We start from the raw sequence: 16,801 nt of genomic DNA, 5'->3' as shown, positions 1-16,801 counted from the left end.
GTCGGCCCTCCTTATCTGCGGATTCTGCATGCGCAAATTCAACCAACCGCAGATCGGAAAAACCTGAAAGTGCTCTTCCAACACTTGTTGTTCGAGCATGTACAGATTTTTTTTATTGTCATTATTCCCTAAACAATGCAGTATAACAACCATTTTACACAGCATTTGCATTGTATTAGGTATTATAATTAATCTAGAGATGATTTAAAGTATACGGGGGGATGTGTGTGGATTATCGTGCATCGGGATTGAAAAAAGTCGGAACAGGTACATCTGGTATTATTTAGCGTCAGTTAGTCAAACGTTTGTCTTAGTATATAGTATATATTTTACCTTTCTATGCATACAAAACACTTAAGAATGTATGTTTCATCGCCGGGCTTGGGAACGGAAGTTCTCAGGGCTCGGGAAAGATCACTCCCGAGTGCACTCTCCACCATGCCGGGTGGATGTGAGCATAAAAAACCCAAAAACCAATAATTAAACCACTGTGTTGCTTCGTAATAATTGCAGCTTTCATTGGGGCAGAGCCTTTCTTACTTTATCCTTTAAAATTGTAGCCTAATGCTTTTCCAATGACCGACGGCGTTTCACCTCTTTCTGATCGCTTTATTATTTCCACTTTATTTTCAATCGTGATCATGATTATCTTCGTGAACAGAAACACTGCGCATTCAGAGCTCTGGCGCCGGGTCCTAATGTCCACCTCACTGAGACAGGTTAAATAAGGTCTGGGGTTCCGCTGGGTCCTAAGGTCCACTGCATTGAGACAGGTTGCATAAGGGACTTGAGCATCCGCGAATTTTGGTATCCGCGAAGGGTCCCGGAACCAATCCCCCGTGGATAAGGAAGGCCGACTGTATTGTGTGTAGTTTTGGTCACCTACCTACAGGAAAGATGAAATAAAGTTTAAAATTTACAAGGATGTTGCTGGGTCTGGAGGACCTAAATTATAAGGAATGAATGAATAGGTTAGGACTTTATCCCTTGGAGCTTTACAGACTGAGAGGAGATTTTATAGAGGTATAGAAAATTATGAGGGGTATAGAGAGGGTAAATGCAAGTAGACTTTTTCCACTGAGTTGGAGTGAGACTACTACTAAAGGTCATGGGTTAAGGGTGAAAAATGAAAAGTTTAAGGGAAGTTTCTTCACTCAGAGGGTCATGAGATTGTGGAACAAACTGCCAGTGCAAGTGGTGCATGCAAGCTAGATTTCAACATTTAAGAGAAGCTTGGATAAGTACATGGTAGGGGTATGGAGGGCTATGGTCCCAATGCAGGAGCATGGGAGTAGGCTGGTTAAATATTTTGGCATGGACCAGAAGGGCTGAAGGCCTTGTTTCTGTGCTGTACTTTTCTATGACTCTAATTGCTTAAATATTTGCTACTGCTCATCTACTGATCTACTCCTGAACTTATTTATCCAGTCTGATCACAACAATTAACTCTATATCTCAGAAAATGCTCGTATGTAAGGTTAGGTGCTGGTTTTACACACAGACTATTCAGCAGCAACGTAGTGCAAAGGCACAAAAGTACTCTAAATTACAAAAAAGGCAGAAAAAAGGAGTTAGTGAACTGTTCAGAAATCAGATCAAGGAGAAGAAGCAGCTGTTTCTGAATCATTGAGTGTGGGTCTTCAGGCTTCTGTATCTCCTCATTGGGGGTAGTATTAAGAGAGGGCATGTCCTGAATGGTGGGGGTCCTTAGTGATGCATGCTGCCTTCTTGAGGCACTACTTCTTGAAGATATCCTCAGCCATGGGGAGGGTTGTGCCTGTGATGAATCTGGCTGAGTCTTGAAGGGGCTGGAGTCTTCTGTATCTTCTTGTGATCCTGTGGATTGAAGCCTCCATATCAAGCTGTGATGCAACCAGTCCATATGTTTTAAATCTCTGACTGTAAATACAACCTCATCTCCCATGTCATTAGGTCCAAATTGGATTTTGGACATAATTCATCCAGGTGCTCAACAAAGTGGTTGGTAAAGGAGGAAAGGCCCTGTCTACAGTTCTCCTGCAGATTGCCAGGGTTTGTTGCCAACCACCCACTCCTGTATTATAACACAGGAGAATCATGCCACAACAATAAATTGACACAAATCCTTTCCTTTACGATTTTGCCTATTTTTTCCTTATAATTCATGCACCTTAATCCAATTAGTCCTATTTCATAAACGTTCACCATAAAAATTGTTATGGCTTGAAAAGAGTTGTGAAGTTATCAGCACCTCAAGAAGTGTATCTCATTCTGTGGCATATTAAAACTGATTCTGAATTTTACAAGACAGCATCCTTGGGTTAATCCTGTCTGCGAAAGTAAATGACTTGCAGATTGTCCCATGGGCTAGTTTCAGACAGCACAGAAAAATCTGCAACAATTCCCATCACAAGGAACAAGTACAGTCGGCCCTCCTTATCCGTGAGGGATTGGTTCCGGGACTCCTCGCAGATACCAAAAAATGTATTCTTGTGCATGAATCACAATAGTGGCAAATACCACACATAATTTGGAAGGCAAATGACATAATGGCATTTACTGAAGGGGTCTGGCATTCAGAAGTGAAGCATTGTTGTACTTGTTCAGGGTGTGGAGGTCACACCTGAAATATTGCAAACAGTTCAAAGTTCCAAGTAAATTTCGTAATAAAGTACACAAATGTCACCATGAGATACTACCCTGAGATTCATTTTCTTGCAGGCATTCACAGTAAATACAAAGTAACAAAGTAGAATCAATGAAAAATTGCATGAAAGATGGACAAACAACCAACGTACCGAAGACAACAAATTGTACAAATACAGAAAAAAGAAATAAGCAATAAATATCGAGAGCATGAGATGAAGAGTCGTTGAAAGTGAATCCATAGGTTGTAGGAACAGTTCATTGTTGGGGTGAGTGAAGTTGAATGAAATTATCCCCTCTGGTTCAAGAGCCCGATGGTTGCACGGTAATAACTGTTTCTGAACCTGAAGTATGGGTCCTGAGGCTTCTGTACCTCCTTCCTGATGGCAGCAGGGAGAAGAGAACATGGCCTGGATGGTGGGGGTCCTTGATGATAGATGCTGCTTATCCTGCAAGAGTGCTCTGTGTAGATGATGATGGATGAGGGCTTTACCCATGATGGACAGGGCTGTATTCACTACTTTCTGTAGGATTTTACATTCAAGCACAATGTTGTTTCCATACAAGGCTGTGATGCAACCAGTCATCATACTCTGCACCGCGCAACAATAGAAGTTTATCAAAAGTTTTAGATGACATGCCAAGTCAGCACAACCTTCTATAACAGTAGAGGTGCTGCCCTACTTTCTTTGTAATGGCACTTTTATGCTGGACCCAGGGCAGATCCTCTGAAATGATAATCCCGAGGAATTTAAAGGCGTTGACCCTCTCCACTTCTGATCCCCTGATGAGGATCGACTTCTCCTGTTTGGTTTTGCTGACATCGAGTGAAGTTGGTGTTCCTCTCCCTCCTATATGCTCAAAAGAGAGTTAGATAGCGCTTTTAAAGATAGCGGAGTCAAAGGATATGGGGAGAAGGCAGGAACGGGGTACTGATTGTGGATGATCAGCCACAATCACAGTGAATGGCTGTGCTGGCTCAAAGGGCTGAATGGCCTACTCCTGCACCTATTGTCTATTGATTGATCACCGTCTTTGATTTGGCCAACAAAGTGGTATATCAACAAACTTAAATATGGCATTGGAGCTGTGCTTAGCCCCAATATACATCTGCATATCTCCTAAGACGGGATATATACAGGCATAGGAAGCTGCTTTCAAGAAGCACATTTCTAGAAATAGATCTGTCCTATCATGAATAGCTAAAATAACTGAATCGCTATCCTTTAGAACTTAGAAAGAGGATCTGATTGACACAAATTTTTAAAGAAGCATGAGAAAGTAGGTGTTTCACAGATAGGAGAGGATTGAATATGGGATCATAACTACAAAGGAGTGGTCATTTAAACTGAGATGCATAGGAATTTCTTCTTGTGGAGGGCAGTGAATCTCTGGAATTCTCTACATGTAGGGTTGAATGTCTTTGAAGAGGAGAGTTACATTTTTGAAAGATTAAGGAATTGAAAATACAGGGAACTGAGACAGAAGAGGAAATGAAGCACGGAGAAGATTATTCATGATAATTTGAATAGCAAGACAGGCTTGAGAGTCAGGATAGTATACTCCTATTTTCTTGTACTCTATGTCCCATATTTTTATATTATCACCTTAACTTTCTGCCTTAACCAGAAGAAAAAGGAATGCAACTGCAAAAATCTTGGGTAAATATCAAAATTTCTCTCGTCTCTTCAAAAACTCCTGAAATGTGCAGTTCATAAATTATTGCCATAATAGATTTGAAGGATGACCAACAGGAGACATCAAATAAAATGTGACAAAGTTCTTATTCTTAACACATATCCAGAAAACAGATGGCAACAAAAGGGGAAATCAGGATCAACATTTTTTGACAAATGCAGCACAAGGTCAGTCATACTGGCCAATTAGTAAAAGGCATTAATGTTGTTATACTAATGAGCTGTAATACCTACACAGATGATCCATCACGACAGATAATTTCAGATGATATAATGTAATAAACTGAGCTATGGACAAACCATGAACTCCCCAAGAAACCTATTCTTGCTCCATTTTGTTTTAAAAGATCAAATAAGAATATGACCTATAACTTTAAGGCTTCAAGAGGTAGAACTATTGAAAAAAAAACTGAAAATAACTATAAATAAAACATGGTAATCAAATTAATCTCAAAACTGTAACTGCAGCCTAGTATTTGAACTTGGGATCAACCCCAAGCTGCTGAAGATAAGCATTTTGTGAATTTCAGGATGACACTGTTGGCCCCTGTTGGAATATCTAAATCTTGTAAAAGTCTTGTCTTTTCCTATGGGCAGCTGTGATATTTTTGATTTGTATACATATCTATAAAGTAAGGAGGCAAGTTACACACATGTCTATATATGTGGATAAAATGGTTAGTGTGGTAGTATAGTGGGTAGTGCTCGTTGCTCTCACTTTCAGCTTCCACCACTGGCTAGCAGTCTCGTGAAAAGGAGAGCTGAATGTGTAAGTATCTCCCAGCCAATACATAGCCTCTCCAACAGCAAGCCTTACGTAGTGCCTACTTGCTGGCGACACACAGAAACTGAACTCCTTTAGTACTCAGGCTGAACTACAGAGGACGGGGAGGAAATCTGGCCCCTGCATAAGTAGCATGCAGGCCCACCAGTGTGTGGACTCACCCTGGTATTCATGAACCAGTTCCCCAGCTATGGGTAAATGGCCCCGCCGCCTTGTGGGCAGCCTCAAGAGAGACAAAGGCTACAGGAGTAAACCCAAACAGCAAATCCAGAGTGGAGCCCCTGAGCTTGATGTCATTGAACATCCTCCCATCAGCTCCTGCAGCCAAGCTGGTATCGAACATAATGCTTCATAATCTTCTTCCTGACTCGTACATTTTGATTTATATATTTTGATCACAATACCTCTTAGGGAAATACAGAGCCGCAATATTAGGATCCAGCTTTTGGAGGTCATCCAAGTAGATATCACAAGGACCCAGATGTTGGCTTCTTTTAGATCCACCTATCCAAGAACACAGAAATATATTAGTATCTACTCTCTGCCATTTAACATAATACAAAAACATTCTAAAATTAGAATCTAAATATGTTGTTAAATTCTGGTTGTAATAACAGTCATGTATTTGCTTGGAAAGCAGCCAGAAGTTAGTTAAGAATGAGATGTACATATAAAACTAGACAATATCCAGCATTAAAATTTGAAATACAACGGGTTTTTTATTCTCTTGTATACAGTATGCTTTCTAGATCATGTTAAAATTACTTTTAAATCACATTAAACAATGCCCCTTTTTAATGTCGTCTTGGAAAGAATCTACAATACAAACTACTATTTTAATTGAGAGGTGTCTATAAGCTGCTCATATACCCCTAAAAAGTACTCGAATGGTTTGAATGTGAACTCACTGAATTTAGTCTTTGCCCTTCATTAAGATCTCAGGAGCACCAGATCACAATGTTTTTAACTAGTAGAGTTTCTGCTAAAGGCATAACTGCAATCACATTGCCCAAGACTTCAATCTGTGTCCACTATCAATTTCCAGAAATAGGAACTACAACTGTAGATAAAATCCAGAAAATATGGAGAAATTATTTTCACAAAATATTGGAAATCAAGTTTATATTTAAATATTTAATTCAGCAGGGAAAAAAGTGGACAAAATCAATCATGATCTTTTAACCATTCTGTTGTAGATCAATGGCAGGAAAGCAGAGAGCTGTAAGATATTGATCAAAACAATAATACGGCACATTTAATATCCATTCTTTTGTGAGCTGGGTGTCTGGCAGGGTGAAAAGTTTACAAGGAAGATCAATTAGTTGCAAATATATACTACAAAATGGCATACTGAACTAAGATGCTTTAAAGCAGGAAAAAAAATACAAAAATTAAATTAACTTAATTGCAGCACGCTGCATATGGAAAGATGTTACTGAGCAGGGGTTCCCAACACTTTTTTATCCCGTGGACCATTAACCAACGGGTCCGTGTACCCCAGGTTGGGAACCCTTGTTATAGAGCGTTCAGACTAGAAATAAGTGGGTTTTGAGTAGGGGTAATGGGTAGAGAGATTCAAAGGGGATAAAGGGGTGTGCAGCATACATCTCCAGAAAATTTCTGAAGGCACAAAGAGAAGTAACAAAGTGGAGATGCGTGGGAATAGGAATCCCACATTCTGACTGATGGGCTGAAAGAATAACCACTGCAGATTGAGTGCAGCAAGTAAGCATTTTAATGCCAGCACAAAGCTGCTAAGTAACAAAACAAACTAAATGAAAGGTTTTTTTTAATTAGTGGCACTGCACAGCACCATCAAATAAAGTGAATTGATGCAAAGTGGATCACATCAACAGGGTGAGAATAAGGAGGTGAGGTTAGAAGGTGTGACTTCAACTACACAAATTAGACTCTATTGTTATGTTTGTTTATTTATTTCAGAGATATAGGCATCACTGGAAAGGCCAAGACAATCCTGCTCAATATTGTTAACTGTAGCTCATCTGCTGGTTTCCTGTTTCAAGGGGTGGCTGTAATCAACCAGATGACCATGGATGAGAGAGAGACGGGGCAAGAGCAGACTATCTGCAGTGAATCTGATCAATGTTTACAACAATTTGGGTAGTCTCATGTTCAGCATTACTGAAAGCCAATATCCTATGCGACTTGTTAGGCTTCAAATCCACATATCTACTTCAATAATCCAGCCTTCTGAGTAGTAATCCAGTGAACTAACCAACATACAGTACGTCCTAGTAACACACGCAAAATGCTGGTGGAACTCAGTAGACCAGGCAGCGTCTTACAGAAAACAGTGAACAGTCGACAGGATGAAGAGTCCAGAGACTCACTGTGTGTGTGTGTGCGTGCGCGTGTGCGTGTGCGTGTGCGTGTGTGCGTGCGCGTATGAGAGAGAGAGGAGAATTTCCAGCATATGCAGATTTTCTCTTGTTTGTGATTCACCATACTACTTATGCCACTAGATGGTGTAAGATAATGGCTAAACACTACACAATACCTGACCATCATTTTTATTCTGCTTTGCACAGCTGCAAAAATTACTGCTTACGTACATCTATTGTTGTGGACTCTTACTGCAAGTTTATAATGTTTACACTTTATATACAGATACAGTATTCCTCTATGACTCGCCTAGAGTCTGTTGACATCAGTGATATCACCCCATCTAAGTTACTAGTTTTCAAACAGCAAAAGGTTAGGGTGGACAAGCAACCAAACATCACAACCATGCTCCAGAATAGTGAGCCAACCATGAGCAGCACCAGAGGAACCAATATTGCCAGCCACAATGTTACCATTATTTAATCATTATTTAGTCATATACAATTTGGGTTTATTTAACACATTTTGGAGATCAGGATGGCAATCTAACTATGGAAATAAATTTGAACCATCTGCAGTGCCCCAAGTCTAGATTTTACAGTCATAGAAAACTACAGCCCAGAAACAGGCCATTTGGCCCATCTAGTCTACACCAAACCATTTAAGCTGCCTAGACCCATCGATCTTCTTATGGACCATAGCCCTCCCGTCAACGTACCTATCCAAACTTCTCTGAAACATTGATATCAAAATCACATTCACCACCATTTATGCTGGCAGCTCATTTCACACTCTCAACACCCTCTGAGTGAGGAAGGTTCCCTTCATGTTCCCTTTAAACATTTGACCTTTCACCCTTAATGCATGACCTCTGGTGGAAAAAGCCTGCTTACATTTACCCTATCTATACCCCTCATAATGCTGTATATCACAAACAAATCTCCCCTGAACCTTCCACATTCTAGCGAATAAAGTTCCAGCCTATTCAATCTTTCCTTATAACTCAGGTCCCCCAGTCACAGCAACATCCTTGTAAATTTTCTCTGTACTCCTTCAATCTTATTTACATCTTGCCAGTAGGTAGTTGACCAAAATTTCACACAATACTCCAAATCTGGCCTCACCAACATCTTACACAACGTCAACATAACATCCTAAATCCTGTGCTCAGTACATTGACCTCTGAAGGCCAATGTGCCAAAAGCTTTCTTTATGACCCTACCTACTTGAAGCAATTGAACAAAGTTCAAAAATGATATTTAATATGGTTGCAGATCATTCTTATTCTTACAGCTATCTTTCCTGCACGACCTAAAACGTGATAAAAATGTGATACACGAGAAGATCTTAAGACTACTGCTCAAGCCTTCTATGCAGCAATCCAGGCAAATGGAATGATCTTAAGTAATTTGCTCATAAATTTTCAGACTGGGGCAAATTCCTACTAGTTGGCTTCTTTATTTCTGTGTTTGACAAATATGCACAAGGCTCCAAACTTTGATATTTGGAAGATGTGTACTACGGACTTATGCCATGATTAACTACTGTGCCTCATAGCACTATCAAAGTCAAAGTGTTTGTTTCCATGAAACCATCGTTTTAGTTTAACTCTACATACCTATTTCTGCATGGGAAGGGTTTGCCAGCAATTACTGATGAAATCCCCATAGATTGAACTATGATAATTAACACATTTTATAATACATTGCCATAAGGCAGCATGGCAGTGTAATGGTTAGCCTAATGCTATTACAGTGCCAATGGTAAGTTCAGGATTCGATTCCCACCGCAATCTAAAGAACTTACACCTTCTCCTGGTCACCATGTCAGTTTCCTCCAAGGTGCTCCGGTTTCCTCCCACATCCCAAAGGCGTACAGTTAGGGTGAGTGACTTGTGGGCATGCTACGTTGGCGCTGAAAGCAAAGCGATTCTTGCAGGCTACCGAGCACAGTCCTTACAGATTTGATTTCATGCAAATGACACATTTCATTGTATGCTTTGATGCATATGTGACAAATAAAGCTAACCGCTCTTTAATCTTTACAATTTTCCTATCGATCACTTGCCCCCATTTCTTAAATGCACTAACTTTTGCGGGATGTGCTAACACGAGTGCCAGATTGGTTAACTTGCGCAAGTGTGAAGAGAGCTACTAGCTAGCTGAATGCATATACTATACTTATCAAACTATCTCCATATTCTATCTCCAGCTACATTCTATCCAGCAAAGAATACAACTAACAACTGTCTTTCTAAACCCAAAGGAGGTGAAACAAACTCATTTCAGACCAAAGATTAAACGTGGTATCTTTGTTCACAAGAACATCAGAAAACATCTTGCCACTTCAATATGCCTTTGACAGTTCTTTTATGCTTGTTTTCCTGCTTGGAACATTCCAATTCATTTGAATAAAACAGTAATCAGTTATATACAAATCATTACACAGAACGAAGCTGCCAACCACCAGTTACAATGTGGCTGGAGAGTTCTCAGGTACAGACTTACAAGTACAGGAGAAATGTTTCTGAAGACAAAGTTTGAAAAAAACAGGCCATGATGAGAAAAGTGATTATGATTTTTTGCCAACAGTGTGCATCCTTAAAGACACTCGGTAAAATGAAGTCTGAGCCTCCAATGAACTGAGACATGCAATGTCCATAATGTGTTTCAAAATAATTACCTGCAAATCATGATATCAATTAGGGATATCGTTTAGAATACCGAGTCTGTGCTCTTAATGTGATCTTTGCAGGACGCTCACTCCGAGAGAGTAGTAACAGTACTGAATTTCCTCCATTTGTAGACAACTTGTCTTATCGTGGAGCTAATGAACACTCAGGTCTTTATAAATGCTTTTGCAGCCTTTTGCAGCTTCATGCATCTCTACAATTCTTCTTCTAAGGTCCTCTGAAAGTTGTTTTGATCAAAACATGGTGTACTCAGTACTGACGAGAAGTGGTACAATTGTTTGTGTGTTATTAGTTTAGGCAGATTGTGTTTGTCTACTATTGCAACTTAGTTGAAGATCAGACCACATTTCATGAGTAATTAATGCAGAAAACCAGGTAATTGCAAAGCGTTCACAAACTTTTTCTTACAAATGTAACTCTGGAGCAAGGGATCCTCACCTAGGATCCACAGACCCCTCGGTAAATGATAGGGGTCCATGAAATAAGAGTTTGGAAACCCCGGCTCTAGAGTAACACACAAAATGCTGGAGGAACTCACATAGGGCAGCATCTATGGAAAGAAATAAAGTTGATGCTTCGGGCAAGACCCTTCATTGGGATTGACCTGCTGAGTTCTTCCAGCATTTTGTGTATTACTCTAGATTTCCAGCATCTGCAGAACCTCCCGTATTTGCATTATAACTCTAAACTTATTACACAGATGGAATTATATATGATGAATCACACTATTTTAGGTTTATTCAGTTACCTCTCTTTTTATCCATTTCATCTGTTTTTGCAGCACCATCAGAGCACACCATCTGCTGCAAAAGACTGTTACTGCTTTCCAAAGAAGGGCTGTCAGCTTCTGGCTGCAAAGTTGATTGAAAGACATCACCCTTCTCTTCAGATGCACAGAGTTCAGCTTCTGAAAGTGATGGTTGTTCCGTCGAGTTCATTACAGAAGTCTCTGTCACAGTTTCTGTTTGGTCCAACGACCATAAGTCATCTCCTAAAAAAGTTTCCCCTGCAGTGGATAGAACTGTTTGTTCCACTGATGTTTCGAGCAAAGGACTTCTTTGGGTCCGAGGCTGTGGCTTGAAAACGGTTATGGTGTTGTTGATATCAGACGAATCAGAAGTAGTTGCTTCTGCTGCACTGTTGTCCATGATGACTCTGAAATGTGTATGCTCAGAAGGTGTAATGGTGGCCACTCTTGGTTGTTCAGACTTTTCCATTTTACTCATCTGTAAAATAAAGGAGAAATAATGGCTATTAATCTACTTAAAAACGTATTTTACTAAAATTTATGTTAAATTTTATTATTCAGTCAAAAATAAGATTTTTTAATAATAAATTAAAGCAACACAAGGCATCAGTAAAGATAAAGCACTGAAAATATTTTCTTAATCTTTTTGTGGAAATATGTTATAGATGATCGACTGCACTGTTTAGAAGTCTTAAGCACATTTTAAAAATTTCTGTAAAGATGCTTTCAAAACTAATGAAATGAAAAGTTTCTAAATCATTCTCTCAGCTACACTGTCTCGCAGCTTTGTAAGAAAATCAACTGGTAGGCCGTTCCAAGCATCTTAGAAAACTTGCCACAGTTCTACAGATTTTAGCTGTCTCGCTTGCTTCTGTCTCTCCAGCTAATCCCAGACAGCCTCAATTATACTGAGATCAGAGCTCTGTGGAGGCCACACCACCAGTTGCAGAACTTCTTGTTCCTTTCACTGAAGATAGTTCTTTGTGACCGTTGCTATGTGATTAGCATGATTGCCCGGCTGCAGAATGAAGTTTGGACCAATCTGAAGCCTCCACTGATGGCATTGCATGATGGATCAGAATCTGCTTGTACTCTTCAGCATTGAGGATTCCTTTAATTCTAACTAGATCACCAACTCATTTGCAGAAATGCAGCCCCAAACCCGCAGGGAACCTCCTCCTTGCTTCACTGTTGACTGCGGGCACTCAACCATGTAGCACCTCCAGCTCTTCTACAGATAAAATGCCACCTGCTTGAGCCAAAAATTTCAAATTTCAGAGTACTTGCAGCCATTGTTTAGCACCCGTCCTTTATTTTTATGTGCAGGAGAGTCTTTTGGCTTTGCTTCCTCTTCAGGGGAATGGCTTCCAGGCAACTCTTCTACGAAGACCATTTCTGACAGGAGACTGTAGAAGGGTGTACACGGCCTCCAGTGAGTTCACTGGAGTTCACTGGCTTCTGTGAGTTCAGAGCTGATAGCAGTGCTGGACTTCTTCCGACTTAGAAGGGACATCAGTTTGATGTACCTCTCATCTGCTGCACTCAGTTTCTGTGGCCATCCAGTGTTCTCCTCAACTTTGCCTATTTCTTTGTGCTTCTTCAAAAGAGCATGGGCAGCACATCTGGAAATTCCTGACTGCCGCAAAATTCCAGCTTGGGAGCAAGGACCCTGTGTCCTTGTTGCTATGCTCCTCTTGCCATGGTGTAAGAATCGATGATTGACAGTGAAGCTGTCACATCTGCTACAACCTCACCTCTTAGTTTGTTAGTTTCCTTCAGTTAGTTTGATTCTTCCTACACCCATCTCTGGTTCACTTAATCAGTTTAGCTCATTCAACTCATATCACTGATCATTAGCATCCTGTTTGTTATCTTTGTATAATCATGCAGTTATATACTTACAAAGTAATCAAGTTTTTATTTGAAGAGTGGTCTATTAGCTAATGGTACTTTATTTAACAAAATACAAACATTTCTCTGTAACATTTAATTTTTTTTTTGGAAAATGAATGTTTTGAAATCTAAAATTTATTCTTTTCTACTGGCACACTAATGCAGAAGATACAAAAAACATCTAAAACAAAATTTATATGAAAAATCTAGGGTGCCAAAGACTTTTGCACAATACTGACATTAAAATATTTTTAAACTTTTTGAGAGTTTAATTCATCAATAAATAAAAATGCTTAAAATAAATAGTATGGTTAAAAAATTCAAAATACCGGCAGAAATATATTAAGCATCACAACTTGTCCTCAGCAACAAGATGCCCGTGTTCACTGTGGAACTAAAGGGACATAAATGTTTTGGGTCAAGACTCTGTACCAAGACAAAGTAATCTAACTATCCCTTCACCTCCAGAGATGATGCTCATCCAGAAGCTTGTCTTTGTTCCAAATTCCAATTACTGCATTCTCTCTTGCATGCCCATGTTCACAGCTGACTGACAGGAGAATGTCAATTAATTAGTCAGCCGTGTAGCTTAATGGAGAAGGCATTTGATTCTGGCGATGAGGATCTGAATGATCAGAAGACTGCAGATTTGAGTCCTGCTGTAGTTGAATGTCATTGAAAGGACAAAATATGCTTAATGGCTGTGTAATGGTTGACACGACACTATTACAGCCTGGGGCATCGGAGTACAATTCCAGCGCCGTCTGTAAGCACATTTGCATGGGTTTCCTCCGGGTGCTCTGGTTTGCTCCCACAGTCCAAAGGTATATCAGTCTGTAGGTTAATTGATCATTGCATGGTGTCCTGTGATTAGGCTGGGGTTAAATCAGTGGGTTGCAAGGCGACATGGCTCAAAGGGCTAGAAGGACCTGCACCAGGCTGAATTGATAACTAAATATAAAATAAAGCAGGTTCCTAGAATCTAGTTGGGAAAACTCAAAAATGGAACTTGCCAGTGAATTCTGAACTTCTATACCTGTGCAGTAGCTCCAGCAACAAAAGTATCAGCTGGATTGCTGCTACTTTCCAAACAGGTTCTAGCTGTAAAACACTTAGAATCAACGGACAGATCATTCTTTATGTCAGTCTTTTCTCTGTATCATACAGTATGTGTGAGACTTAGAATCTTACCTCCAAGATCACTACTCTAAATACTTTAAAAAATGCTGAAATTCATCACACTGGATAGAATTTCAAACCCCAGACTTGTTACCTGCTTAGGTTAGAGAGATAAAGAAATACTTTATAAACTACTTTGAACAGAAAGCATTTAAATAACAAAATTATCAATAGGTACTGCACCTGTGGAAAACCTCCCCATGCCCACTGCATCCGAGACTCTGTTCCTACAAAAGATCCTTCGTGTGGCTTAACAACCAATTCAGAGTCACTTTTTGGTGAAGAAATTCGATCATAGGAACAACTGAAATACAAAATGAATTATTAGGTAAGCTTCACATCACAAAAATAAACCTAAATTTTTGTTAATCAGTAATTATACCTCTCAAGAGAAGACAATTCGCCATCAGAATATGGATAGATTTCCCGGGAATGGAATGTGTTTGAATCTTCATCAGGTAATTCAGAAAAGAATTGGCACACTTCACTGCAGCAGGGAAAAAAAAATTTTTTAAAATTATGGGCAATTAAATTTTATGCACACACCATTCAGTTAACATCTCTTCAAAACTAACAGTTAACATTTATTTTGTGCTTTGTCAGGATTTTCCCACTTAGGATACAACTGTTTACCAACACAACAAAACAAACACTGGGTAGTGAACAACATTAATGCTGTTCTCTGAAAGCAGCAAAGTTGGACATTTCATTACCCACAGTATCAATCTCCTAGTGTGGCCATACGATCTATAACCCACTCCTCATCCACCTACGTATCTACAACCCACTCACCATGATCAAAACTAGGCACTATCACTTGACTCCATTGTGGCCTTGTATTTCAAGGCTTCTCTACCCAGCAGCATTTCAGCCTGTCAACTGGGACACCTACAAGCAACAAAAATACTGAAGCTAACCTCCAGACTTCCAACCAAGATCACCCAGTCTACCTCAGTGGCCCTTGAGCTCTATTTAACCATCACCACACTTTTTCTGTAACATGCAACACTATATCCTGTATTAGGTTTCCTTTTAGTACCTACCTGGAGGTAATTATGCATGACGTTATCTGTCTGGATGGCTCGCACAACAAAATCTTTTCATTTTATCTTGGTTAATGTGACAACAATAAACCAATATAATCTTACTTCTTTGGCAAGGACTCTCCTACCCGCACCGATGACCCCTTCTCCCATCTTCAACCCTTCTCCTCTTCATGGACACCCCGCTCTGGTTTTCTGCCTGCTCTGGATCTCTTTATTGCTAATTGCCGACGGGACATCAACCGTCTTGACTTCACCACATCCTATTCCAATTCCAACCTCACTCCTTCCAAATGCTCTGCTCTATAAAACCTGCTGATAAGGGGGGAGCTGTTGTTATATGGCATACTGACCTCTACCTGGCCGAGGCACAGCGACAACTCTCTGATACCTCCTCTTATTTACCCCTTGATCATGACCCCACTAAGGAACACCAGGCCACTGTCTCCTATACCATCACCAACCTTATCAGCTCTGGGGATCTCTCAACCTCCACCAACCTCATAGCTCCCACACCCCGCACCTCCCGTTTCTACCTCCTACCCAAGATCCACAAACCTGCCTGTCCAGGTAGACCTATTGTCTCAGCTTGCTCCTGCCCCACTGAACTCATTTCTGCATACCTTGACACTGTTTTATCCCCACACTTGCTCAATCTCTTCCCACCTATGTTCATAACACCTCTCACACTGAATTTTTTCAATGATTTTAAGTTCCCTAGCCCTCACCACCTTATTTTCACCATGGACGTCCAGTGCTATGTACCTCCATTCCCCCACCAGGACGGTCTCAAAGCTCTTCGCTTCTTTTTGGATTCCAGACCTAATCAATTCCCCTCTACCACCACTTTCCTCCATCTAGCAGAATTAGTTCTTACTCTCAATAATTTTTCCTTTGGCTCCTCCCACTTTCTCTAAACCAAGGGTGTAGCCATGGGCACCCGCATGGGTCCCAGTTATGCCTGCCTTTTTGTTGGCTTTGTGGAACAGTCCATGTTCCAAGTCTATACGGGTATCTGTCCCCCTCTTTTCCTTCACTACATTGACGACTGCATTGGTGTGGCCTCCTGCACGCATGCTGAGCTCGTTGACTTCATTAACTTTGCCTCCAACTTTCACCCTGCCCTCAAATTTACCTGGTCCATTTCCAACACCTCCCTCCCCTTTCTTGATCTTTCTGTCTCCATCTCTGGAGACGGCCTATCTACGGATACTACAGACTCTCACAGCTACCTGGACTATTCCTCTTCCCACCCTGTCTCTTGCAAAATTGCTATCCCCTTCTCACAATTCCTTCGTCTCCGCCGCATCTGCTCTCAGAATGAGGCTTTTCATTCCAGGACGAAAGAGATGTCTTCCTTTTTTAAACAAAGGGGCTTCCCTTCTTCCACCATCAACTCTGCTCTCAAACACATCTCTCCCATTTCCCGCACATCTGCCCTCACCCCATCCGCCCGCCACCCCACTCGGGATAGGGTTCCCATTGTCCTCACCTACCAACCCACCAGCCTCCAGGTCCAACATATAATTCTCCGTAACTTCCACCACCTCCAACGGGATCCCACTACCAAGCACTTCTTTACCTCCCCCCTTCTTTCTGCTTTCTGCAGGGATCGCTCCCTACGCGACTCCCTTGTCCACTCGTCGTCCCCCCATCCCTTCCCACCAATCTCCTTCCTGGCACTTATCCTTGTAAGCGGAACAAGTGCTACACCTGCCCTTACACTTCCTCCCTCACCACCATTTACGGTCCCAGACAGTCCTTCCAGGTGAGGCGACTCTTCACCTATGAGTCAGC

At 40.8% G+C, this 16,801-nt stretch overlaps 1 protein-coding gene across 1 annotated transcript in view; it reads right to left on the bottom strand.

Annotated features, from left to right (window-relative positions):
* The window catches only part of LOC132399873 (phosphatidate phosphatase LPIN2-like), a 93,647-nt gene that overhangs the window by 44,692 nt on the left and 32,154 nt on the right, over window positions 1-16,801 (bottom strand). The window contains exons 5-8 of the mRNA XM_059980736.1: window positions 14,344-14,448; window positions 14,145-14,265; window positions 10,890-11,367; window positions 5,511-5,610 (exon numbers count right to left, since the gene is read on the bottom strand). Coding sequence (XP_059836719.1) covers window positions 5,511-5,610; window positions 10,890-11,367; window positions 14,145-14,265; window positions 14,344-14,448 — 804 coding nt within the window. The remainder of the gene's footprint in view (window positions 1-5,510; window positions 5,611-10,889; window positions 11,368-14,144; window positions 14,266-14,343; window positions 14,449-16,801) is intronic.

Source organism: Hypanus sabinus, chromosome 9, assembly GCF_030144855.1.
Source record: "Hypanus sabinus isolate sHypSab1 chromosome 9, sHypSab1.hap1, whole genome shotgun sequence".
Classification (NCBI taxonomy): domain Eukaryota; kingdom Metazoa; phylum Chordata; class Chondrichthyes; order Myliobatiformes; family Dasyatidae; genus Hypanus; species Hypanus sabinus.
The sequence above is the reverse complement of the archived record's forward strand: the minus strand, read 5'-3'. Positions and strand labels throughout refer to the sequence as shown.